Source organism: Macrosteles quadrilineatus, unplaced genomic scaffold, assembly GCF_028750875.1.
Source record: "Macrosteles quadrilineatus isolate MER2022 unplaced genomic scaffold, UCM_ALF_1.0 Scaffold_20__1_contigs__length_2534061, whole genome shotgun sequence".
NCBI classification, from domain to species: Eukaryota; Metazoa; Arthropoda; class Insecta; order Hemiptera; family Cicadellidae; genus Macrosteles; species Macrosteles quadrilineatus.
Window position 1 is genome coordinate 2,221,121 of NW_026542613.1, and position 27,318 is coordinate 2,248,438.

Consider the following 27,318-nt stretch of genomic DNA (forward strand, 5'->3'; position numbering starts at 1 on the left):
TATTTTGTAGATTAGTGTGTTGTGTTGTTTTATAATTTGTATTTTATAAGTGTTCATAAAAGAATTAAATGAACTGTGTCCATAAAGGTTTCAGTTTCTAACCGAATGAATTAAAATCTAGAAGTTTACAAGAAAATGCTGTGATTAAGTGGTGTTAGTTATAAATAATATGCATTCAATTGTTTGGACGGGTAGAATTTTATCACGTGCTTTGTGGAATAGCATAACAAATTATTCGAATAACTGTGCTGATGCTAAAGTAAAGCCGAAACGTGAACCTTATATTCTATCAGCAGTTAGTGGATTTCCAAAAGACTTTAAACAAACTAGGCTTAGAAAAGGACAATTTGGAGATGATGCTTGGTTCTTCTCTAAGTGCAAAACTGCAGACGTTTTTGGTAAGTCAATTTATACAATACCTTTAACATCCAGGCTTATTACCACTAGACATTGTGTACTTTCAATCTCTTGTCATGTTTATGGACTCTGTTTAGCTCTTACATATCGATGTTAAGGAGCCTATGCAATAAGATTTTATAATTAAGGTGATAGTTGACCTTGTTAGCTCAGGCCTAATTAACCTAGATTTAATTTTGGCTAAAGCCTGGCCTACCTTGCTTCAGTCTTAAAGCAAATTATTGATCGTTAATGACTATGGAATTATAGTTTTGGATTTTAGTGAGGTTTATCTAGTAGGCTAGGCGGCTGCATTTTACTTTAGGTCCTACACCCATTCGAATGAAAATATCGTCTGTTCGATTGTTTCATTCGATATATCGTTTGGTTAGTTAGGTTAGGTTAACCTTACCTAACTAACCAAACGATATATCGAATGGAACAATCGATTAATCGATATAGGTATCTATCGATATTTTCATTCGAATGAGTGTAGGACCTAAAGTAAAGTGCAGCCAGCTAGGCCTATATTCTTTGGTTGAGTTGAAGACGTTGATAAATTGCCTCTAAACAGACTACATGTAAATATGGACGCTAGCTATGAATCAGTGAAGATTATTTGCAGGGCCGTTGTAGTAATTGAGCCCGATAGGGCAAAACCCAGGGGCACAAGTGGTTTTAATTTTTTTGGGGTCGCGAGGCAGTGAAAAATTCCCTATGCAGAAGGGGGCACAACTAACTTATCTCTGGGTCTCATAGCGTGTCTTATTCAAACGGCGGCCTGTTTATTTAGCCCTATAAAATCATGGGTTAGCATTTCTATAGAAATTAATCGGTTAGTCTGAGTCCTTTTTAAGCCCACATTCTTACTTAAATGTTGTTAAAAAATGTTGTAAAGTCATTTAACTTGGGCTATTTAGAGAAATGTAGTAAATTCCAACCTTAACATTGGTTGTTGTGGCTACTGCCGTGTCGCTTGATGTGTTGAAACGTAGCTATTGGTTTGTGGTGTTGTCTACTGACGTGAGGCAGAGACAGAAGGACAATCAATAGGCATAACAGCTACATGGTGAAAACTAAAGCGCAATAAGTCACTTGTTATTCTAAGCTAGTAGTTTTTGTGGTAGAGTGACTTGTATTGCTATTGGTCTGTGGTGTTGTCATGGTGCGGGTATTCTGATTGGCTTGTTGTGAATTCTTTGCCTAGAACCTTCTCCATGGAGTTTTGACATGAATCCATTTCTTGATGTTATCAGATTTGTAATGTACAAATAAACAAAAATAAACAAATAAACATGTTATATCATGGTGTAATGGCGGACGTCTTTCTCACATTATTTCTTGCCAAAAAGGTATTATCGTTGCACACTGGGTTCTCAAAGGTGAATGTTTTTTTATTGGATGTTGGGGTATGTGTTTGTTGGACGAGGGAATATGTGTTTACTGGGCGAATCTTTAGTTTTGTTTTTGTCGCGATCGGCTAACAAAATGAGACACAGTGTTCACAATGTCTCCTAGGCTGGTTTGGTTCTTTTTTGGACCGCAGTCCAAACATTTCAAATTCGCAGTCCAAATTCATGTAAACTATCTATCAGATAGATATTTTAGTTGTGAGTAGGCTACACTGTTATTGTTGTCGGTTCAATTAGGAAGTTTCATCATAACCTAAACTTTACCTTGCTTTTCATCTAACCTAACTTAACCCTCCAAGTGTCAACCGCCTGAAATCGGGCGGCTTTTTCGGACCGGGCGAGTGTCAACCGCCCGAAATCGGGCGGCTTTGCAGGCAGTCAGTTTCGTTCAATATACAGCCGTACGATCGATCGATGACGCTTGATACTTAAATACCAAACTGTTCTGCGGACATTAGGCTACATGACAACTATTTGGAAGTGCCGTTTCTTACGTTATTTTTATTAGTATATGTCGTTTACAAACAGCAGCTGTCAGCTAGCGTTGCAAATGGCGTACCTTTGTTGATGAACTGTGTTGTGAGTTGTAATAGTGATAAAAATGGCAGAAGATCTCCGATCTAGTGACATTAGGGAACTTTTATCTGGTGAAATAAGTGACAGTGAAGGTGATAATTTTGAAGATGACTTCGATTTAGGACAACATGAATCCGACAATGAATCATTACTTGATTTCTCAAGTGGTAGTGGTGATGATTACGTTCCAGATTGGGAAGAGTTGGACACTTCTGATAGAGAACATGACGACGATCCTGATGATCCTGATCCTGTAAATATTGTAGATAGTAGTGTAAGTCAACCTAGTTGTAGTTCGCATGATACTGGTGCAAATGTCAGTAGGCCTAGGCCTAGGCCTAAAAAGTCTAAGGCAAAAAACCTGCTTTGGATCAGAGTCTACCCTCCTGAACCTGAGAAGGAGATTGAAAGCAAATTCACAAGAAGGAATACTGGAGCAAAGAATCTACCTCCTAGAAATAGCAAACCTATAGAGTATTTTTACCTATTTTTCACACAAGCCATATGGAACATTATTTGTAGATGTACCAATGCATATGCAAATAAAAAGTTGAATGAAAATCCAAATCTATCGGCTACAGCTAGGATGAGAAAGTGGGTGAACTCCTCCATCTCAGAAATCAAAAAATGGTTCTCCCTTTTTATAAACATGGGGATTTTGAGGACCAAAAATGTAAAACATTACTGGGATACAAAAGAATCACAAAACGTTCCTTTTTTTAGTAAGGTCATGTCTTGTAACCGCTTCCTTCTCATAATGTCTAACCTACAACTGACATCAAGCAATGGTTATCCCAGAGGCCACCCTGACTTTGACCCTTGGTTCAAAGTCAGGTATGTATTAGACCATCTAAATAATGCCTTCAAGAAGCATTTTGAACCCGGACAAAACGTGTGCCTTGATGAAAGCCTCATCGGCATGAAAAATCGCTGCGCATTCATCCAATACCTACCGAAGAAGAAACATAAGCAATATGGAATAAAGAAGTTTGAAACATGCGATTCAGCAACAAACTACGTTATTCATATAGAAATGTACAGTGGAACAGACTTTCTACTTGACAAACCAGGCCCTTTTGTGCAAAAGGTTGTTATGGAAGTGATGGAGAAAAGTGGTTTGCTCGATAAGGGACATCACCTCTTCACAGACCAGTTCTATACAAAAGTTCCTCTGGCCCTAAATCTATTAGAAAGAAACACATACCTTAGTGGGACTATTTGGAAGAAATCCCAATACCTGGCCCAGACTCTGAAAACTACCGTCTTAGGGGTTCAAGAAAGCATCTATTTCCGACACAAAGATGTACTTTTAGTTTCCTATCGGCAAAAAGCTAAACGTAAACCTGTGTTTGCCCTCACAACAGCCTGTCATGCTGAGGACAAGCTTATAAGAAGTGTGAAAGGACAACAGGCAATAAAACCAATCCTTATTGACAAATACAATAAGCACATGGGGGGGGTGGACGTTAGTGACAAGTCGGTGTACCACCTCTCATGTAGCCGTCCTACCAGCAAATATTGGAAGAGGATATTTTATAATTTCCTTGACATTTCACTGTTCAACGCATATGTCCTCTACATTATGAACACAGACAAACCAATGAGCAGGAGAAATTTCTACATTGACATTGTCGAAGAACTTGCTCGGGGCAGTGACGTGGAACCAGTACCTGGCCCTTCCGGAGATACGGCTCACGAAATACAATTAATTCCGAATAAGTCAAACAGAATGTGTGCAGTGTGCCCCAGGAAAGCAACATACTGGTGTCCTGGGTGCAACTGTGGGGTGCACAAAGAATGTTTTCATAAACTAAGTCACTATTGGAGACCTAGCTCATCTCATAAGAGAAAGAAGACATCCCATCCCTAGAAACTTAGTGTTTTCCGCAATGTATATAGATCAGTTTTTTCTTCGCCATATGACAGTTTGTATATAGAAGTCCATATATGTGTATATATTCTTTTTTCTCATTAAATTTTGAACAATATGTATATTTTGATTTTGCTGTGTGGTGTGACAGACTTTGTTTGCAAAGCTCGTAACATGAAAAAGTAAATTTTTTTTTTTGATCTTCCGGATTTGAACCCATGCTGGATTTTATCAACATATAAGGTAAGGACACAAAATATTGCATGTTTGTATAGCCAGTTTTATTTACTTTTATAAAATATGCTACTTTATATGTGTATTTTAATTTTTTAATTTTTTGTGAATTTTTATGTAAAACTCCGCAAAAGTGACAAAAATCGCGTGACATTAACAAAAATTTGACATGACACCCGGAGGGTTAAAAGGATTTAATACCCACGCTGCAGCAAACCTACAGACTAAGCAAATTTCAACTTTTCTAATTAGATTTTTACAAAAGTATTTCCATAAATAAGTCATATTTATTCCCAATTTAAATAACATTTCGCCAAATTTTATCAACATAGGTACATCTATAAACAAGTAAACTACCGTACAACATTTTTAATTTTCTCCATAAGAATAACATGGGAATTTTAAATTAGGTAGGTAGTACACTTTTTTTGAATTTTCTCTGTGACTGTTAGGCATACAACAGTGCTTCAGTATACTAAATTATTTCTTTTTTAAGATAACAAAATGGTTTAGAAAGAAATTGCAAATTTTTTTGTTTTTAGGGTCAAAAATGGGAAAACCCATTTTTAGCCCATAAAAGCCCATAAACCCCTGTTCTCACTGTGGTCCCATTTTTATTTTAATGGGCTACTATATTCTAGCTTAGCAAAAATTTATTTTATATTTCCAACATGAAACAATACATATAGCCTAGATATCCTTTTTTTTAATTAAATACAAGTGGCTAACCTATTTCAAATCACCTATTAAATGGATGCCATTGTATGAAGCTATTATGGCTGTTTAAATTGTTAGTAAGTTTTTATTTAAAACATAAGCTCGTGTAGGGGTATTTTTTTGTTTTGCATCACACCAAAACATATATTCGCTCTCCATGTTCCCCCTCGGCCCTTCAAGTGTTAGAACTTGGACTCGCTCAAACTGCAATCGTAACTTTAACCTTAAATTCACAATTAACTTGGGTTTTCGGCCACAAGACATTTTGCAACTAAAATATATATAGGCCTAGGCTGCTTATATAGGCTGAGACGCTTCTCTGTTAGCACAATAACTCTACAAAAATCATCCAATTTTTATATAATTTGATACCCTACTAACATGTAAACCTATACATTTATCTAAACGAGTTTGGGAACCAGCATGATCAGACCATGGAAATGGGGTTTTATGGGGTAAAAATTGGTTCTTCTAATTTTTCACGTTCAAAACAAAGAATTTGTAGGCTCTACCTATTTCTCTCCAAACCATAGTCTGGATAAAAAACAAATTACTAGCCTAATTATTAAATTAGGTTACCCTAGTAAATATGTAAATAGATCAAATATGACGCAATCTATCCGACATGTCGGTCAACGATGGAGAAGACAAGTATTCAAGTATCCTGACATTTTTGGTCAATTTGGTTATGAAAAAAATCCAAATAATTTGAAATTTAGAATTACCGGTACTAATTTTTAATGGAGAATACCGGTAGTAAATTGTGGTAGTTTGCTTGTGTTATAGATAGGTTATATTTTGATAAAAATTTATTTTTTAAGTACAAATTCAACTAGGCAAATGGGAATTTGGTCAGTCTGCAGGTTTTGGTGCTGCAAGGGGTATTTATGGAAATATGATCATATTCGGTAAATTCATTTATTTCTTAATGGAAGCTCTCAACATTATACAGTACATAGCGGTGGGGTATGAATTCATGCATTTTGTGTGTATTGATTCAGGGTGTCCAGTCCACATTCTGGAAAGTCAGGGATAGTCATGGAAAAAAATGTGGTCATTGAAAGTCATGGCATGGAAATCCCCAATGATGGATGGATTTGAGGGGACATTTCAATGCTCTAGTCGGATGTAACCCCAACTATTGTAGCAGTTTTCAGGGGTTTTCACAAATAGGACAATTGAATTTATTACAGTTGTATTAGTTCATGAGTTTTGTGTTTATATTAGTTCATTGTTGTACTGCATTGTTATCTGTTAATAAATATTTCAATATTTTCTGTGAAATAACGTATCTAGGTAGTATTATTCGTGTGTGTATGTTATATTATAATTTTTGAGTAAAGTTTGTGAATCATAGAAATCAATGGTAAATGGTTATTGGAAAGTCATGGAAATTAATGACAAAATTTTCTGTGAATACCCTGTAGATTGTCTTGCGATTAAAACTGTTATTTTATTTGTCAAAATCTATATAGGTATCTAACAAAATTGATAGGTATACAACCATAGCCTATTTAGGTACCTAAAACTAGAACTGCCTTTTTTATACAATCCATTTAATGTTGCCTATTTGTATAAGGAGGGCTAAAAAAAATTTCCTTTTGTCATAAGCAAGTGACTTCTAGGATCTGCTGTACTTGGTTATTAACTCTCTTTTGACAAAAAAAAAATGTTTATAACTTTACCTGTCAGAATTGCATTTTTTTTTTTAATTCAATCAATTGAATGTAGGCTATTGATTGTAACCTAGAGGGATTGCATGTTTGCTGCTATGGGTATGTAGGCCTAGTTAATGGTGAGTGGACACTTCTAATTGAAACATCCAGTTTGGTCTGGTTCTGTCCTCTAACAATCCTGATGGTTACTTGTTCTACTACTTTATCCCAACATTATTTTACTGTGATAACGAGTTTCAAAATTGTGAACCCTACATTGAAACTATATATTCACTTACAGCTTACAGTGTATATAAATAGTTGTAACAAGTAATGAAATTAATTTTTATCTGTCACGTCCAGATAACAATTTCAAGGACATCAGAGTGAACTATTCTTGAAACAGTGTTGGTAAACAGAAGCTGTAAAGAATGGTTGATCAACTTGACTGAGTTGACCTTGGCAAACCATTATCTAATGTCACTTTTGCACACTGAACATTGGTTGTTATATAAATTTAATAATAAGAAAATATTTGTTTTACTCTTAGTTATTATTGTGTCAACTTTTTATTGACAACTAGTAACCTGTAATTGGGTATGGCCTTGGATGAATTATGTGATGTACCTTTGACTAATAGGCATTCCATTGTGTTTAAGTTGTTGCCAGTTTTTAATAAAAACTGACACAGAAGTAGGCCTATATTGAGCCATTGACAGATTGCGCTGATGTAAATTACTAAACACTCTGACTGGCTAAGTCAACTTTTTGAGTAAAAAATTGGCGACCGCTGGGTCATTGTGATGTCTACCGGAACTTCAGTATCTAAAAGTCAATTATAGAGATTTCGGTTAGAGCCACCTACCGGTAGTAGATAAAATAATACTTTGAATCCAATCAGTTAAATAATATTCTCGTTTTATAAAATATACATATAGCTACAATTAAACATATCAGCAAATCCTTTAGCAGTGAATTACTGTACAATACCTACACAAGTTTATCTTGGTATTATTCTAAATAAACCATAATATCTCAAGTTAGCGATGTATAGTTTTTTATAAATTTAATTAGGCCTAGAGTAAATTTGCAACTAATAAATATTATTTATACAAAATCTTTTTTAGATAGTATACATATAATGACAGGTTAGCAACATATTTTATTAAAGAGAATCCAAATTGTCAACGACTTCTTGTTACAACGTAGCTTGTTGGAGCCGTGTTGTACAATCAAAATAGAAAAGTCCCAAAATAACTCCTGAAACCTCCCACTAACAATCATTGTAGTGGTGCTTGGTAATGTGAGGCTTCATTGACTTCAGAAACAACTCTTGAATTTGTTAGTTAACAATTCATTTATAAAGTAATAAAACATTTACCTAAACTTGATCAATTATGAAATAAATATTTGTAGCTTTTGTGGGGACATGAACAACTCCTCGTGCATTATATCTATCGAATGATACTCTATCGAAGTTTTAGAAATTTAAAAATCTTACAGGTCTATTTAAACCTTATTCACCAAATGTGTTTAAACCGGATGCCTTTGGTTGCCAATCTATGAAAGTTAAACAATTAGTTTTTTTTTCATTTACCAGCTTATTAGTTTTGTATTTCAATGTCAAAGTTATTTTCAGTTTCAAAGTTGAAAAATTCATATTGGTTATATATTTGATTTATATAATTAGAAAGTTGTGTTGCCCCTAGAGTCTTAAGAGACATTCACAATCTGCTTATAATGCCTTCAGAGAAGCGCCATCAGAAAGATTAACCATCCGCCATTAAGTTTTCAGAGAAATTGAATAAATGAATAAAAATACCTATTTGTTAGAGACAAATTAAATAATTAACGTCATTAATTAAAAAAATATTGACAGTTATATACAGCATAATACAGAAACAACAGTAAGAGTTTAATGTAGTAAGAAAAAAAGTTGTAACATTAGAAACAAAATCTAAAAAAATATAAACATGTTTGTCGACAGATTGTTAAAGTTCACAACCCTCCCAAAACTCTTAAATTTTTTTTATGTGTTCATCTGCAGAAACATACTGTAAATTGCATAATTCTTGACCAATGCCAGTCTTTGTGTTTAGTGCCTAAAGATCAAAAACTGAAACCAAGAGTTATTAAATCATAACATACAGCCGGTGCCAACTTTGATTTGTTGATTACAGGTGTGTTTTATGTAATCGGTTGCTCTTTTTTTACTCCTTCTTCTATGGATTTTGATTTTGTGAACTTGGATCTCGGCTCAGTTATTGCATGTTTATTCTTCCTCTATGTAATGTTCTCACATATCAGCTGGCAAGGGTAATGTGGGATGGTTGACAATCTAATCTGTGATGTTGTAAAGGGATTGTTCAAAACCAGTTATGTCAGGTTGGGACCAGGCAGGGTGTCCGTTACAAACCACAAAATCTACCCGAGAGACACACCAGCCAATACAGTAAAAGGCCTACCATTATTTTGGATACTAAATAGCCCATCTACTTGGATCAGCTGTTGCCAATTTTTTATTGAATAACATAGTTTAATAAGCCAGTCATATGTTCGCTAGTGTTTAAAACGTTATTTTCTATCTTATTTGTTGCTTACTAAAATAACTTATAATAAGTCGCCCTATCAGTTAGACTTGGTTAATAAGACTGCATATTCAACATAAATTAGTAGTTTACGCCAAGCGATCTGTCAGTAGCTCACTTCAACTATGTCCACTTTGACTAAAAAAAACCAGCTACAACGTAGTGATTGTCAATGGTTAATACTTAAAGCTATCTCATACTCCTGTATTGTAATAATTGCTTGATAATTATGAAGAATCCTTTTAAAGCTATTTAATAGATTTAAAAAGAAATAAAACTTAAATATGATTTATTTTATTTTAGGAAATCACACAGGAATTTAAATTATTCCTATTGGAAAATTTGCTAATATGCTCAGTTATGTCCTCATGTGAGAGATAAATTTCAGTGAGGCAGGGTTGGAACGCTGGTAGTGTTGGTTTACGTCTGTCGTCTGCCACTTGGCATCATCACAAGTTGTGATTCACCTCTGCCAAGAGTATTTCTGGCAATCACATGGTGTCTGTCATAACAATATCACATGGGAACCTCTATAATGGATCGCGTGACCAATGGTGACAATGGTGGGCGTTTCTGTCATTCTTTGTTTGTGCAACAATCGTTACATTGTTTTACCTCTGTACAACATCGTGTAAACTAGGACAACTATGTTTCAATTGTGTAAGTCAATTTTATTCATTTTTGAAATTTCCAGTTTGTTTAGTTCAAAATTTGATGCTTCTTTTGACAAACTTGATGCAGTATTTTGTAGCAAATATGGAGTAGGTATTTTTTCCTTTAAAGATGCAGGTGTTGGTTATTTTTGATATTTTAATAACAAACAAAATCAAGTGCAAGTTGAGTTGTTAGAATTTGTAATACTGGGACTTTGTGGTTTTGTTTAAGTTTGACATGCAGCTATTATGTTAGTACTTTTGGTACAGCCGATATTTAAAACTATTGAAACTGTATTCATGTTCTGTCATGATTTCCCACAAACAATCATAACTTTTTCATTCCTAGCCCTTGACACCAATTGAAAATCCACCTTAATTTAAAATAATGAGTAAACAAGTTTAATTAATATCTTTTCAACACTCATGAGTTTTTTCTGCCATGAACAGGATCAGCTGAGCTCTGGTTTTTATTTCCAAAAGCTCTTTACAGCACTACAACTCCAGAGTCCACATCATCTTGTAGCAGTTTGTAGTCTCCTCATAGTTTGTAGAATAGGTCAGCTGGTAACAGGTTTCTCAACAACTCACATAATGATCGGGCACAGCTGATAATTCAATAATAACTGTCTTGCCTTAGGCAGCAAACATTAGCATATTATTGGGAACTTTAACCCTCTTAAGTAAGAAGGAGTGGCAAACACTAAATATATCTTGATGAAAAGCTGATGTGGACATTTAGTTTGGTTAATTTCAAACGAGTGCTGTAACATTTTTTTTAACAAGCCAACTTGAGAATTATTGTTAGGTAATACAGGAAAACCTAACTAACAGAATTAAAGGGGGTCAAGCCGTTTAGGATAACATATTTTTTCTGTTAGTATTCAAAAAGCTATGTACATATTCAAAAAGAATATGTATATTCAAAAAGAACCTCAACAGTAGATTTTTATGTTATTTTTCGCTGTCATCATAAAATTCACAACTGTATACACAACATTTATTTCTTAAATAACCGATAGTTGTTTTCTGAACTTTATCTATATCTTGTTATGAGATCTACGTTGCTCCATTACATTCCATTTGCAAAGCAGGACTAACTACTCGTGCCACTGCAAACAATTATTCCAGTTAACTTGGAGCTAATTTTTCATCTCATTTTTATGTTTATTATGGGGTTTTCAGTTTAACGGGTTCAGGTTAAAATGGGGTTTAACTGTATTATCACTCAAGTGAAAAAAGTTACAATCCCGTTATGTGAAAAAAACCAAAAAATCTACCTATCGTAAGGTGCGTTTACACATACCTTTTAACAAAAATTCACATTCTTGCAGAAACTTGACCGTTCAAGTCAATAATTATTTTATTATATAAATTGTATCATTTTCTAATTCTTTTACTACATTTAGCATACAAAATGTAGTTTACAAATTATTGAAATTAAATTTATCTTTCATATTTATGTGATTTAAAATGTTATTTTATTTATTATGTTATGTTATTTTAAATGTTAACATTGTTTTCCAGTGGATGATTTGATCCAAGCTAAATGATAATCATTCCAGAACTAGTGGATTTTGATTTGTCTGCCAGATTAAGAGACAAGTCAGTTCAAAGTTGCTAGTCATGGTTAAGTTTATGGCTTCTGGTAGATTACATGTTTACTATCCAGTGTCCTTGGTTTTGCTTATTAGAGTAAGCACAATCATTGATTGTTCTTAGAAAACGTTTTCCTACCGTACATTCTTTCAAAACCATTGGAATATGAGTTTGTTAGGTTACTTTATAAAATCTGTATTTTTTCTGTGTTGAAAAAATTCTTTACTATAAAATCTTACGTGATTTGGTTTTGTACGATTCAGTCATATAATTTTCATAAGCAAACAATACCGTACCCCTGCCACAGGAAACCTGCAGACTAAGCAAATTTAAATATACCTGGTTGGATTTTCACAAAAATATTCACTTGAAATACTTTGGATTGATCCTACAAGGAGGGTAATAAAGTTTGTCTTTTACTTTCTCCCCGTATACATAGTATAGAGAAAGTATTTTTTTAGTCAAATTTTTAGAGTTTGAGTTTTGAGTGGATATATCCGTTTTGGGTCCCCCTGAACCCATAAAAGTGGTTTTCGAAGTTATGTCTGTGTATGTGTGCAGAGCTACACCCACATCTGTCATCCAATTTTGATGAAATTTGGTTGGCCTATAAAGGTACTAATTCATGGTATCTCCAGGTGTCTTTTTTTTAATTTTTTATATTTTTAATGGGGATTTTCGTATAAAAACCCATAAAATAACGGAAAAATCTGATTTTCTATAAAATAGCCGAAAAGATTTTTATAAAAATGTAGATTTATAGTCCTTTAGATTCTGAACAAAACCGTACAAATCCCATTTCCGTAAAAATTACGGCTCAAAAGATATTTTATAACTATTTTATTTCTCCCATAAAAAAATCGTATAATAAAAAATCAGATTTTGGAAAAAAACGTTTTTGAATAAAATTAATGTGTTATGGTCCTTAAATAATTCGCTGTAATAACTTTTTGGGGTTTTCCCTACAAAATTATTATAGTTACTCCCACCGCTTACCCATGATATAGGATGATTTTCACCTTATCAAACCTCACATAAACCCTGTTTTTATAATCCAATCAGGCTGGTTTGCAAATTTGTTCAAATGAATGTAGGCCTATGTTAACAAGTTTGTAGCCTACTGAATTTCAAAAATCAAATTATTTTTACTTGAGTTATTGTGCTAACAGGCATATACATATAAATTTACGGTAGGCCTATTTGAATTTGAACAGATGCCGTTTTTAACCTCTAAGACATCAAAACGAATAAGTAAATCGATCCCAGGTCTAGGTGTTACGATGAGGCCAGCTGACTTTAATAACTTCTATAGGGTATCAGAAATTAGCTAATTTTCCCTACACGGGGAATTTGATAAAAGCAGACAGTTTTTATTCAGTTTTATGGCACTGGTCGTTCAGCTTAGACGTAAGGAATGCTAAACAATTTCAGAACTGTCAATCAGTATTCAAAGTGGCCTTTATTTTATCAGTGAGTATAAATTCCAAGTGACCTTTTTATCTATCTCGTCAGAGATAATAAAACTGTAAATAGCACTTTTCACAAATCTGACCTTTGCTCTTATATATTCAGTACTTGTGAATCGTCGTAAAAAACTAAGTCAGGCCAATCTCAAGTTACAATTGTTAGGATATGTTTCCAAGTTGCCTCACTATCTTTTTACTAGTTTAAGTAATACCTTTGACTATTAATACACCTATTAATACTTCTGTATCCAATAGTCAATGGTAATACTCAAAAATGAATAATTTAAACACAAGCTCAAAATATTATTGTTCTTAAATTTTAGCGGAACTGATGCTTTTTCTATAGTTAGGTTAGTATTAGTGCTAGCGAACATGTTTCTTTCATAAAGTAGATAAGGCATTTTTGTGGTGACTTTTCGTGAACTTTGAAAGGTTTTAGGCAAGAATTAGGCAAATTTATGTTGGCTATAACAAGTTTGACAGTGAAACGTAACTGGTTCAATATTTAAACCGCAAAACTTTTGTTATTGAGGTCCCAGTTCATATCCTGCCAGTTACCAAAATGGCTTTTGTGCATGTAGTGACAATGCTATGATCGGTCAATTCAAGGCCCACTCTAAGCTGTTTATTATTTATTACATGGAAAAGAATATGAAACTCCCCTGTTTTAGAGAACTAACCTCAGGAAAGCCTTTTGATAATATTTAACCAATATAATGACAATAACAATTAGGCACAAAACTCCTCAAAACCTTTTCAACAGCTTCGACAGAACGTATTACCTCCAGGTAAAACCTTTTAAAATTTGTATTGTAATTGTCATGCAAAGTACTTGGTTTCAAGTACGGTACTTGAACCTGGCAAAGGTCACACTGAATTGAAAACAAGATTCACACCTGGTCTTTTTGACCGGGTATTATATTTCCGAAAGAGTTATATTTTAAGTACATAAAGCTTCTATGATGATACTAACCAACTTGTTGCGTTTTTCAGGTGTGGCAGACGGTGTTGGTGGTTGGAGGAGATACGGCATTGACCCCGGTGAGTTCTCTAGTTTCCTGATGAGGACGTGTGATCGCCTTGTGTCCACGGGGCGTTTTAGCACGACAGAACCTGCTAGTCTACTCGCGCGCAGCTACTACGAGCTGTTAGAGAACAAGCAGCCCATATTGGGTGAGTGAATATTCTATCTAGATATTGGGTCATATGGTCTGAAACTAGTAAAGTAAGGGCTGCTCACTCCTTACTTCCATCATTTGTGAACAGAATCGCGCCATTGTTGCAGCTCTGTAGGTGATGTGTATGCTTTTTGTGACTAGAAAGTTTTTAAAATTATTGAATTTCCCGCCGCATGCATGATAACGTCAGTGTTATGTTTTTGACCGCTATAAACATATCTGATGCACACATTTATCGCCACATTAATGAAGTTTATGGCTCTAATTGCAATGAATTAAGGTTATTGCAGAAATGGGTTAGGGACTTAAAAAGGTTGTGTATATTTTAAACATTCCCTTTTACATTGGCATGAGTAGTAAATAATTCATTATTTTGATGCTGTTTATCGACATGTTCATTTAAAGAGGTTGGCGGGAGAGGAAATAAGGATCTAAATTCCATCCAGCCTATTAACGTTTATTAAGTAGTCAAAATGTACTGAATCCTAACAATGAAAGTTGAAAGCAAGAACCAGTTGTGGCGTAATCACTAACCAGAACAGACTTATCACTCGTCCAGTTGTCCATGACAGCAGTTCAAACCTCACTAATTGGCACTAACTGCTCAGTCCCGCGTTTGCTGTGTTATGTTAATGCGTGCCTGACATGACTACTGGTATCTAAAAATTGTCATGTTATAGTTTAAATAATATTTCATAGGTTAGGCTTACTACAAACTGTTTAGACTTTTTTTATGTTTGTAAAACCAATTGTCATATTATTTCTGTCCCGTTATTGTCATGGAAAAGTGGTTGTTCCTGTCAGGTAGATGTAATTGTAATCTGGTAAAGTGGAGAACAAAAGCAAAGCGTCTAGAAGTGAGTAGGTCTACAATTTATTGACTTCTGGTGTCACAATTAATTAAATTTGTTACCGCTTCTAAGATAAGTGAATATTTTGTTACTTGCTTATTTTGATGCTGTAAATAAAACCAACAACAACGATGTCATGTTTTTTAAAATCAAATTCTTAACTGAAATGTTTATAGAATTGTGTGTATTATGAATTCTGCATACTAACTTTGTGTGTATAGTGGACACTAGTGTAGCCTTGCCTCATCCTTTACTTAACCTGGTAATTGCTATATAGCTGTGACCACACAGGTTGTTGTGTGATCAAGAAAATTAAATTTTATGTAGTCAAAGTGGTCATTAAAGTATTACTATGGGTATTGACTTGTTTTTAATGGCGGTTTTATGATCTCTCATACTCATTTGAATGATCATATTGTGATAAAATATTATTCCCGGTCTCAAAATCCCTTAACATAAAATATTTCCAATAATCAAACTTTGAGAGGCAGCATAATCTTGAATTTGTTTTGATACGGTTGTATTAGCTTCTGCTCTGACCATTACAAGCACCAAGAGAGTTGCACAAGTTTCAAAATTATTCTACTGTATCCAGAGCAATAAAATATCCTGTAATTATTTAAGGTACTGCCTAAATCAGCTGATCTCAGTCAGTAATAAAGCTATAATCTCATTCATTCTACATTAGTTTTTCAGTCATGTTCACTTTACAATACACACCTGCATGCGTTTCAGTCTCATATACATCTAATTACAACACTACTGAATAATGTAGAGGAGCGAGCTGGTCTAGTGGTAGAGTGACTTCAGTCCCTGTGGTCACGAGTTGTAATCCCGCCAATGGATTTTATCTAAGTGATAATGCAGCAACCCTCTAGGCCTAGCTCTGGGCTAGATCGTAGCGTCCTAGACTGTGAAGGTGGGACTTACACTAATACACTGATTAACATAACCCTCTGTGTTGTAGGCAGCAGTACAGCGTGTGTGATGGTGCTCAACAGAGCGACCAGCACTATCTACACAGCCAACATCGGCGACAGTGGATTTGTGATAGTTAGACACGGAGAGGTGGTTCACCGCAGTGAAGAACAACAACACTACTTCAACACTCCCTTCCAGCTGAGTCTGCCTCCGCCCGGCCACACTGGTTCTGTTCTCTCCGACAGGTAATTACATTGTGGATGTAGCCTCCTGATTGCCAAATAATATTAAAAAGGTTTAAATACCTGCTATCAAACAATCCATTTAATTGCAGTTGCAACTAGTTTCGACTCCTATGTGGAGTCATCATCAGGCGGTACAAGGACTTCTTCTTTCTTCATATGAAGAGCATCATATTTAACACGTAAAAATAAATAAACATTTACACACGACACAAAACACGTCGTCCAGACTGCTTAAACTCCGTCGGGTTAGCGTCGTCTGTTGTCGTAACTGATCAGTAAATGTTTTGTGCCCGTAACGTGTTTTGTGTCGTGTGTAAATGTTTATTTATTTTTACGTGTTAAATATGACGCTCTTCATATGAAGAAAGAAGAAGTCCTTGTACCGCCTGATGATGACTCCACATAGGAGTCGAAACTAGTTGCAACTGCAATTAAATGGATTGCTTGATAGCAGGTATTTTAACCTTTTTAAGGTAATTACATTCAAACTTCAGTTACTTGGTACTAACAAAGTCCCATGTCTCAGTAGTGTTGGATTAATGAACGAGCCGGACAATGTGGGATATAGGGAGAAACATATGAGTATATTATAGCGATAACAACAAAACCAATAACATCTTTTTCTTGGTCAAGGACACATTATGTTTCCCGTGATCACAACAAAATTTGAGTCATCTCTCACGGTCGTGGCCACGTCAATATCAGTTTTCTGTTGTCACATTGAAATTTTGAACACCTCCCTTGATCATAGACAAGTCATTTTGTTCCTGGAATCTCAGCTAAATTTTAAACATCTTAGGTCGTAGGAAAATCATTATTAGTCCAGTCAAATTAAACATTAAAAAGCGGGCTTGCATGCAAAAGGTCATGTAGTTCTGGTTTTTTAGTATGTTGTTAGGACCTATACCACAAGTAAGAAACCAAGTTTGCAGATTCCAAAGACCTGTGCTACCGGCGTAGTAGCCAAAAAACCGTATAAATTGTACACTTTTTTCACTTTTTGCTAAATATCTCCTAAAAGTATGCCTCTGACAGAAAGTGTCGCCTTATTATTTCTTAGGCTGGATAAAATTTGCTACATTTTGAGACGTTAATGACTCCAGTACGTCTATATTAGTGAATATACAATACCTTAAAAATCATAGAAATTTTTTAAAAAATTAAAAAGTTTTGTCATGGTCAATAATTTTGAGCCATTATGTTAAAAATACTAATCCATGAGAAAATATATACAGGAGTAAATGAAAGATAATTTAATTAGCTTTCATTTGAGCCCTAGCGAGCACTTATTGACCCAATGGTTATTAAAAAAATGGACACAATACAATAAAAGTAAAATTGTAAACATCAACAGTATTGGAGATAGTGTGAATTTTCTATCGCGCCAACCCCATGGAAACTTTGTGCTAATCTAATAATATTGCAAGAAAAAAAACTGGGCTCCACCAAATTTTCGGGCTAGTGCTCGCTTTTAGGCTAGGAGTAGATTGGCTCAAAAAACAGAACAAGTTGCACACCTGTATGCTTGACGATAACTTTTCACCAACACTTTCACAGATTTGAGAGCACAGCAGGATTTTACAGTACGGTCCTTGCGAGTCTGCAGTTGAGGGAGGAGCCTATTTACCACTTGACTTCGAAGGAGCCAATGAGGACGACGCGGTATTGCCACATCTAATAATACCAGCTGATTTGAAAATATTGTTTAGTACATTTTAATTAGAGTAAAAAATTAGTGAACGGGCGATGTTGCAACGTCGCGCTATTCCAGTTTTTCTATTGGCTGCCTCCAACTGCAGACTCTCGTGGCCCCTAGTGTAGAGATTTAACTGTACGTCAGGCAAATGAATATTCTTGGGCCCAACTAAAGTAGGAGGGATTTCCACGTAAAAAGCTTGTAAATATTGCATTCCTTGTCAGCCCTAATTCGTGTAAATATTGGGAACTATTTAAAGGTTGTTTCAACTTTGTCTATGCCCAAGTAGAGTATACTAGTTCCTTGATTATTCAATCCTAAATCTGTGACCAACAAAACATGTTATTAAATATGTAATTGGTGGGGTTTTTTTCTGTTTATTCATTTTATTTATACAGTAGAACCTTGATAAGAAGACCTCATGGGGATGATCAAATATGACTTGTTTAAAAGGTTGATTCCTTAATGAGGTTTGCAATAACATGCATGCATATAAGGGCAATATAAAATCGAGGTTATTAGAAAATTACACTTGTTATCAAGGGCCATTTGTTATTGAGGGTCTTCTTATCGAGGTTCCACTGTATTAATATGACGACAGTGAGATTTTTATGATACACATACTCCATTACTTCTGTCTTACCTTAAAACTAACCCTTTGCATGAAATTATTCCATGTCCTTCATTATTCGTATTCACAGAGCACTAAAATAAACCTCCATTATCAGTTTTAATATTTAATTTTTGGTACAGATCAGGTTTACTCTATTTGAATAAGCTTCCGATCTTATTCGTAATATTCCGTAAAAAGAATATATCGTAGAAGAAAGAAATATCGTAAATATTCCCTTGTAGAATAAAGAGGATAGCTGCTTGAATCCTTTTTTTTTCTAAAAGTCAAAGCCTGGCCTAGAGCTTTGCTTTGATCAAAATTTAGTGTTTCCCTATCTTTAGTGCCTCACATATCGTCGGATTGGTATTTGGCTTAGTCGTACGTAATCAATAAACACAAATCAACCAAAGTAAAATTTCATTGGCACTGGACTTTGTACACCTAACGGAGCACACTGTTATCACCGGCGGGTCCATAGTAGCACCACACCCACACATTCCGATTGGCTCTGCTATCAGTGTATTGGGCAACTAGGAAGTAACTTTATTGTTTTGTTCAAAGGCAAAATAAACTGATTAGGATGAGTTATTTATTGAACAAGAATAGCAAAATTCAGTATCGAGAGAAATACACTGAATACATTTACGAATACATACTAAATGCATAGATACACTGAAGGGAATGAACCCTTAATACTTCTTTGTAATTGTTTAGAATTACAATTTTGTGATATTGAAATGTATTATTTAATTTTAATGAAAATATTACCATTAATAATTTAATATCAATAGTTTATAGTAACACTAGCTGAACCCGGCAGACGTTGTCTTGCCTTTGACTATTTATAATTTAAGTACCGTAACGTTTAATTGTCTTATTGTATATGAAGTGCTTATAACTAAATTAAAATACGTACGACAACTAATGAAACACATATAGTACAAAGGATAACCGATTCTTTATTATTGCTCTTACATTAATGCTAGTGGGTAGACAATATTTTTGGTCTTTCTATTCGGCTCAATCACGTCCTGGTTGATGTTCGTTCGCTACGCTCACTCACCTTTAGGTTGGAGCTCGTTTGCTACGCTCACTCACCTTTAGGTTGGAGCTCGTTCACTACGCTAACTCGCCTCCAGGTTGAAGTTCGTTCGCTATGCTCACTCACCTTTTGGTTGCAAATTAGCGGTTGTCATAAATGTAAAAGAAATAATAGTGCTGCACCCTGTTGGTAATCCTTGTAACTTTAATGCTATTGAACATCATAGAACAGAACCAACTTGTTTAATTGAAACAGCTGTTAAGATTCATTAATTCCATTTCTCATAAGGTTAACATGGGAAACTCCAGAGCCACTGGGGCGGAGCCGATTGGACGGATCACGAAATTGATGGTGTATAAACCTATTCTATGAAATTCTACACGTATGTACCAAGTATCGTGGCAATCGGTTCAGCGGTGTCTGAGTTTATCACTGCCAAATATACAAACATCCTCTTTTATACTTATAGATTAATTGGGATCAACTATTTCTAAGTTTAAAACCAACAGATTGTGATGTTAGGGGATTTAAAGTATGTTTAAAATAATTAAATTTAAGTAGTATCCGCTGTTGTCAGTATTATGACTCCAGGTTAAAACCACATTGTCAGCAGGGCTGGCTGGATTTACCAGTATGTGTATCGTGTATCCCTTTGGTAAGGGCATCATGATACAAGGGTGGCAAAATCAATATGCAATATTGTTATTTAAGTAGTATCCGCTGTTGTCAGTATTATGACTCCAGGTTAAAACCACATTGTCAGCAGGGCTGGCTGGATTTACCAGTATGTGTATCGTGTATCCCTTTGGTAAGGGCATCATGATACAAGGGTGGCAAAATCAATATGCAATATTGTTGTTAGAGTATTACATTAAGTTTTTGGCCTACCTATTTCATTTTTTATTCAACAATTTGACATAACAACCTAGTGTCTATAAAAATCCTTTTGCCTGCCTCATAAAGATCACGGTGGAAAATCAAATTGAATGCTAGACGGTCAGCCAGCTGTGTAGCATATGGATCATAACTTTTGTATTATTGCCAACTACAAAATAAGAGAGGAAAGAAAGTTTTTATCCTGCAGCTTTGTTCACCATATTTATCTTGTTTCTCGGTTTAAAATTTTTTTTTACAGCTTACTCTTTACCGATTACAAATTTGTTTTATTTAAATTCGCATAACTTTATGGAAGATTAAGAGAAAATACAAGTCATGAATATTTAATACAGTAATAGATCAATTAATTGTATTAATAAATCATGCATTGTAGCCTTGTAGGTTGTATGATGGAAATTAAAGTTTCAACTAATTTTAATATCTTTATTTACTTACCGGTATTTTAGGTTTTTGATCCAAATTTAGAAACAGTTAAGACAAATTATAATTTTAAAAAAATTACCTCCATTAAGGGCCCTTTCACATGAGGTCACTGGTGAATGCCACTAGTGGCCGCCATCAGTTACCGGCCGGTCAACCGCAGTTGATGTTACAGACAACTGACAGGCCACTCCACCAATAGGCTCCGTAGAACTAGTTGATAAAATGCTGATGAACAACAAACATCTCCTTCTCGCGTTACTAAGTTATTTAAATTTCCGGGAAATTTTCAATCTCGCAAATTAGATCCTCAGTATTAATTTTGTCTTTTAATATTTGCCCTAATCCCTAATTCTGTTCTTCTTTTTTGTGCACAATTTAAACAAAAAATAAACAGTTCCACAAGGAAACCACTCTACAACTAGCACAAGTGCATTTGTCTCCACGTATGAGCTGAGTTCAAATTTTATGGGTTTCAGGCTGAGACACATAACATTTGAAGCTCGCGCTTCCACGGTGGCAGCCTCTAGTGGCTTTGTCTAAAGGCTCCCATTTAATTCACCGCCCCGCTCTGCGGTTGCCGGCTAGCAGTTCCGCGAGGAGACACTGCTCGGCCACTGTGTCCTGACGTCAACTACAGTGGCGCACGACTAAAGGCCCTCATTTATATCGATGTTTTTAATTTGTGGCGGGCAACCAGTGGCCTCGTGTGGAAGACTTTCCATATACCCTTTCCTACATGTTGGTCTACTACGATGTTAGGACGATTATAAGGATGTCTTATTCGATAGAAACGCATAACCATAAAGATTATGTTGACCGAATTTGTCTATTGACATAGTGAAATGCTGGAGATAAACTATCCTATAATTGTTCAGCCAACCTTGGGCTAACAGATTAAAACATAATTTTATTTAAAAAAATCTATTTAAAAACACATGTGTTATAGGCCAGAGGCAGCAGACACATCGAATTTCCCAGTGGAAGATGGAGATGTTATTCTGGTCGCCACAGACGGAGTATTTGACAATCTACCAGACCAGGTAAGCCTTCAAAAAGCTTTCACATAGGCAATCGGGAATGGGTTGAAAATAATTCAGTGGTTTTCTGATAACGACTGAGCTAAATAGTTTTTCTGAACAGATAATTATCATTTATCAACCACTGCCTAATGCACAACCTCCAACACTGGTAGCCATAACTAATGCTCATCTCTTTGTTAAGTTTCAGTAATATATAACTAAATTTATTCAAATTACCTTGTTATGACCTACCTTCTACCGGCGCCGTAAGTGTCCGATGTCCATTACACATTTTTCGTATTTGTGTTTTGGCGAATTAATGTTTAATGTTTCATGTACATGTATGTGTTATTTTTTGTGAACTTAAAACTTATGATGACCATTCCATGGAATAAATCATTCAACGTTTGACCTGAAGATGTGTTTATAACAACACAAAACAGCTGTAGTCAACTAACTACAAACCAGGATCACTTGACGGATACAGGTAATTTAAACCTTTTGTAAAAATCAGTGATCCAGAGGCTATACCATAAAAATGAAATTATTTTTTCATTGTATCTAGGCTACCAATAAAGATTTATTATTTTATTATTGGTAATCAAGATGGGTCAGTCTGAGATGTATATACATAACAAGACATTCAATTTGCCCAGGTTTTGGTCAGTGAGCTATGTAGGCTACAGGGAGAGCGAGACCCAGTCAAGATACAGAAGGTGGCCAACTCCATCGCGTGGATGGCTCGCAACTTAGCGTTCGACGACAAGTTTCTATCACCATTCGCCAAGTCTGCAATGGCCAATGGAATATACGCTATAGGTATGTTTGCTACTTTGTCAACTTAGGTACTAGGCTTGCTGTAACAGCTAATGAGTGCCTTGTCGTATAGTAAAATTACAACAATATGATTGCCATTAAACTGAAATAATATCTACATATTATATAACCACTGGATTGTCAGTAGTGTGTTTATTCACGTAATTATTTACTGTACATTTAATAAATCTCAAATGTCCCTTTTTTCTGTTGCACTGGACTGTTCTAAGGTTCCAGATCAAAAAATACCCCTGCCCCTGCTACAGCAATCCTGCATTACATTTTCCCGTTTGAATTTTCTCATAATTATTTCCTTAACACGTTCACTACTGACATGTTAAAAAATTACATAAATATAGACCAAATTGTCCCACCTATGCCCCACAACAGCTTTACCACAGACCGACGTCCCACATGTGCGCCAGTGTCCCCGGCTGATTTCCTACGTCACGTCCCAGGTCGTATCAGTCCACTTTATACCTTGTTATTTTATATCCGTCTTTGGGGATATATGACAGGTATATGGGACGCTTGGTCTCTGGATTTGACTATTGGTATATTCAGTACAACACCATACAGTTGGTATAGCTTTGTTTGTTTTTATTGTATTTGCTCCCATGTGCTTATTTGGATCATAGCTGTACCACGTGTTTCTCAGTGAAGTTGAGTTATACTGTGAGTATGTTGGTTCTCAGCAGTTGTGTTTAAGTTGGTTTTTTCGGAATTGGGTTTACGGTGGAAATATAGGACAATCAGTCTATGGTAAATTTGCATTATACATTTCTGCTATAGACCAACGGCTAACATATGCGCAGTTTTAAAATTTCTCAAAACTGGAAATTTAGGAGAAGTAACAGTGGAAGCATTAATATTGCATATCAATTGATTATGACAGGTTTTTATTCCCGGTCTAAGCTACTGACCAATTTACTATATCCAGTCTATCAGTGACGTTCAATATTAGAGTCGGTCTATTTTGATTGCCCTACTGGCGCATATGCACCGATGGGTAGCGAACAAATTAATGTCAGATTAATTCCCTAATTTTTTAAACTTAAGTTTTTACTCGTTTTTTGAAGTTTTTCCCTAACCTATTTACAATGACCATCAGTGTAGCTCGTAACCGCATTCGCTGCAAGATAGTGCTGCTAACCCACTGACCCTCAAGTAGGACATTGAATCTAACTTACGCCCGGTAGTGTCGTCGGTTTTTATAGTGACAACCAACCCGTTCGGGCGACGGTGGCATGTTAGCTCAGTTGGCTAAGGCGTTGCACTTGACTTGTGTCTAAAATTTAAAATTCCCATGTAGTTTTCAGGCATGAGGTACGTGTATTTGAATATATGGAGTTGTTCAAAAATTAACCAGGGGGACTATTACGGGACACCCGGTATAAGCTTTTACCAATGTTATTATTGGTACACCTACGCAAATATGCGACGTTTTAATGTGACCAGCCATCGCATATTTGTGGCGCTGTTTAAAATGAATGAAAAATTTAGTACTATTGTGGTAGAGACAGGGTGTCTAGTAGTCGGGAAAATCGGGAAAGTCAGGAATTAGTATTGAATTTCAAAATGGTCTTGAAAAGTCGGGATTTAGTCTTAAATTTGATTTCAAAGTCGGGAATTTTCATGATTTTGTCGCGATCGCGGACGACGACGATGACGTTTCCGTGACCGCGGGAGACGACGATGATGTCTACACGGCCGCGGGAACTGTTCATGATTTTGCCGTGATCGCGGACGACGACGATAACGTTTCCATGACCGCGGGAGATGACGGTGATGTCTAAACAGCCGTGGGAAATGTTCATGATTTTGCCGCGATCGCGGACGATAACGTTTCCGTGACCGCGGGAGACGACGATGATATCTGCTCGGCCTTGGGAAATGTCCATGATTTTGTCGCGATCGCGGGAGATGACGATGACGTTTCCGTGACCGCGGGGGACGACGATGACGTTTCCGTGACCGTGGGAGACGACGATGACGTTTCCGTGACAATGGGAGACGACGATGATGTCATTGATGTCTACAAGGCCGCGGGAAATGTTCATGATTTTGCCGTGATCGCGGACGACGACGATCACGTTTCTGTAACCGCTGCAATCAATGATGATGTCTAAACGTACGGTACGCGGAAGATTTCATGATAAAAAAAAACCAGATTTGCTAGTTAGAATTTTTTATTGCTGCATTATTTCTTTACTTGAAAACATGACATTATCATAATACTACTTTATGACAAAGACAGGGGTATGTGTAGTATTATTTAGAAAATTTGGTTAAGCTCTATAAAAATTGGTATCGGTGTCAAGAATCGAGAATCGGTACATTTTGGTATCAACACCCACTAATTGTTGAAAAAACTAGTCTTGAAAAATCTGGAATTAGTCTTGAAAAGTCTGGAATTAGTCTTGAATTTTGTAATGGAAATAAACTAGACACCCTGTAGAGAACGTGTTGAACAATATAATATAAAGAAAGAATATAATATTACTGGGGTGGCGGAATTGTACCCCCTCCCCTGCTGGTTAGTGACGTCACGATGACGTCTCATTTTCTAGACCAAAACGGCATGTACGGGGTGGAATTGTCCCCCCCCTGGAATTTTACCCCCAACCATTTGACTCAGACCTCTTCATGCACTGAAATTATAATGGACTTGATTGTAATACCTTAATAATATGTGATGTTGAATTCAAACTGAAATCGAACTCAACTAAAAATCAAATAAGTTTAAATACAATGTAGGCCTTTGTAGTCTGTCAAATCTTGAACTAAAAGCTTTATTCCTTTAGTAAAAAAAATGTTTAATCACCATCGGCGCCCTAGTTTTGAATATTATGTTTAGGAGCTTCTCTATTGTGATTACCACGTAAAGTCAAAACAATATTTAGGTCGGAAATCATAGGTGAATCACACGAGTATGATTTTATCTTATCACATTGCTAAGTTACGTCTGATTTCCAAAGCCAATACTGTATAGGTGAAACTCGTTTATGTTTTAGGAATTGAAGAGAGAATTCAAATGGAATTGTGTTACTTATATGCTTAAAAATTGATCCAACATAAATATTGTCACTTTAGAAGGCATTCACTACTATTTAATTTTACTGATACCACTTACGTTTATTGAAAGACGTTTGAAGATGTTTATTAGGGGGGGGGGGGGGGTACAATTCCAGCCTGTACACTATCCATGCTACCTGTCCAAGAGGGGGTACAATTCCACCCCGTACACATTTGGTTATCTGATTGGGGGTACAATTCCAGGGGGGTACAAATCCGGGACGTACATCTTCTGCTCTTTTTCATTTGTAATATAATCATCCGGTTCACTGATCAATTGCTCACATTAAATAGATTAGGTTTTGTTAAAATCAAAGTGTACGGGGTGGAATTGTATCCCCCTAGGCGTGACGTCAAAATGACGTCGACAATCGGTGGGGGGTACAATTCCAGAGGGGTACAATTCCGGCGACCCATATTACCTATACAGTTGAACGTTGATAACAAGACTCATAGGTATTAGCATAGGTAGGGTAGGGCAGGGTAGGGGGGGGGGTATTAAAAATATGACTTGTTATCAAGGTTGACTTCTTATCGAGGCTTGCAATAATATGTGATTAGGGGTAAAACAATTTAGAGGGGATTTTCAAATGACCCTTGTTATCAAGGGTGACTTGTCTTTGAGGGTCTTGTTATCGAAGTTCTACTGTATAACTGTTTTTCTAGCCTAATATTAACTCTTGTGTTTTCAGGTGGCAAGCCGGATGACATCACTGTATTACTAGCAACAGTAGTAGGCTAGCCCCAAGACAACACTTCATTGTAAATATAGCTCCATTTTTTCATCTCATTTTCTGTAAATTATTTTTTTGTAAGACATTTCATTTCTACGAGTCCTCGAAAAATCAAATAGGTTTAAGATGAAATCGTTGTACAAGTCCGATGCGGTTAAAATTTTTCATTGTAATTTATTTCTGTCTCGCAATGATATTGTTCCTTTTGCTTTAAAAAAGCGATTCTTAATTTAGTTAAGAACTAACTTGCTGTTGTTTAATTTGTAGTCAACAAGATGGAACACCTAGGTTCAGTAATGGCTGATATGTGATAGGATGTGATTATTTTACTTTTAGGTGTTTTGTGTGAGAATTGTAAATTGTTACGGATTTGCAATTTTAAAACAACAGAACTGAGTAGTCGCGAGATGGATAGTCGGTGCTAGTGCTAGTCACCGGTCATCAATAAATTTATTCAATTTCTTTCAAGAGCATTATTTAACCCAATAAACATGCTTCAGGTTATGTTATACAGGACTCCTTCAGTACCTGTTCAGAAAGGTATTATATTTTTGCACTGTTTATAGAACTTGGTTTTTCCCCATGTTTGGTGTGGTAAGCATATAGTTTCCTTCATCCTCTGAATAAAAATATGTAATGTAT

General features: G+C 35.6%; 1 protein-coding gene across 1 annotated transcript; it reads left to right on the forward strand.

Moving 5' to 3' along the window:
* LOC129005357 (protein phosphatase PTC7 homolog) lies at positions 1-27,138 on the forward strand. Its single transcript, XM_054434218.1, has 6 exons — positions 1-398; positions 14,160-14,339; positions 16,163-16,361; positions 21,979-22,072; positions 22,708-22,870; positions 26,635-27,138. Exons 1-6 carry the CDS (start codon positions 170-172, stop codon positions 26,682-26,684), a joined length of 915 nt encoding a protein of 304 aa, XP_054290193.1. The 5' UTR covers positions 1-169; the 3' UTR covers positions 26,685-27,138.
* Positions 27,139-27,318: the final 180 nt, after the last annotated feature.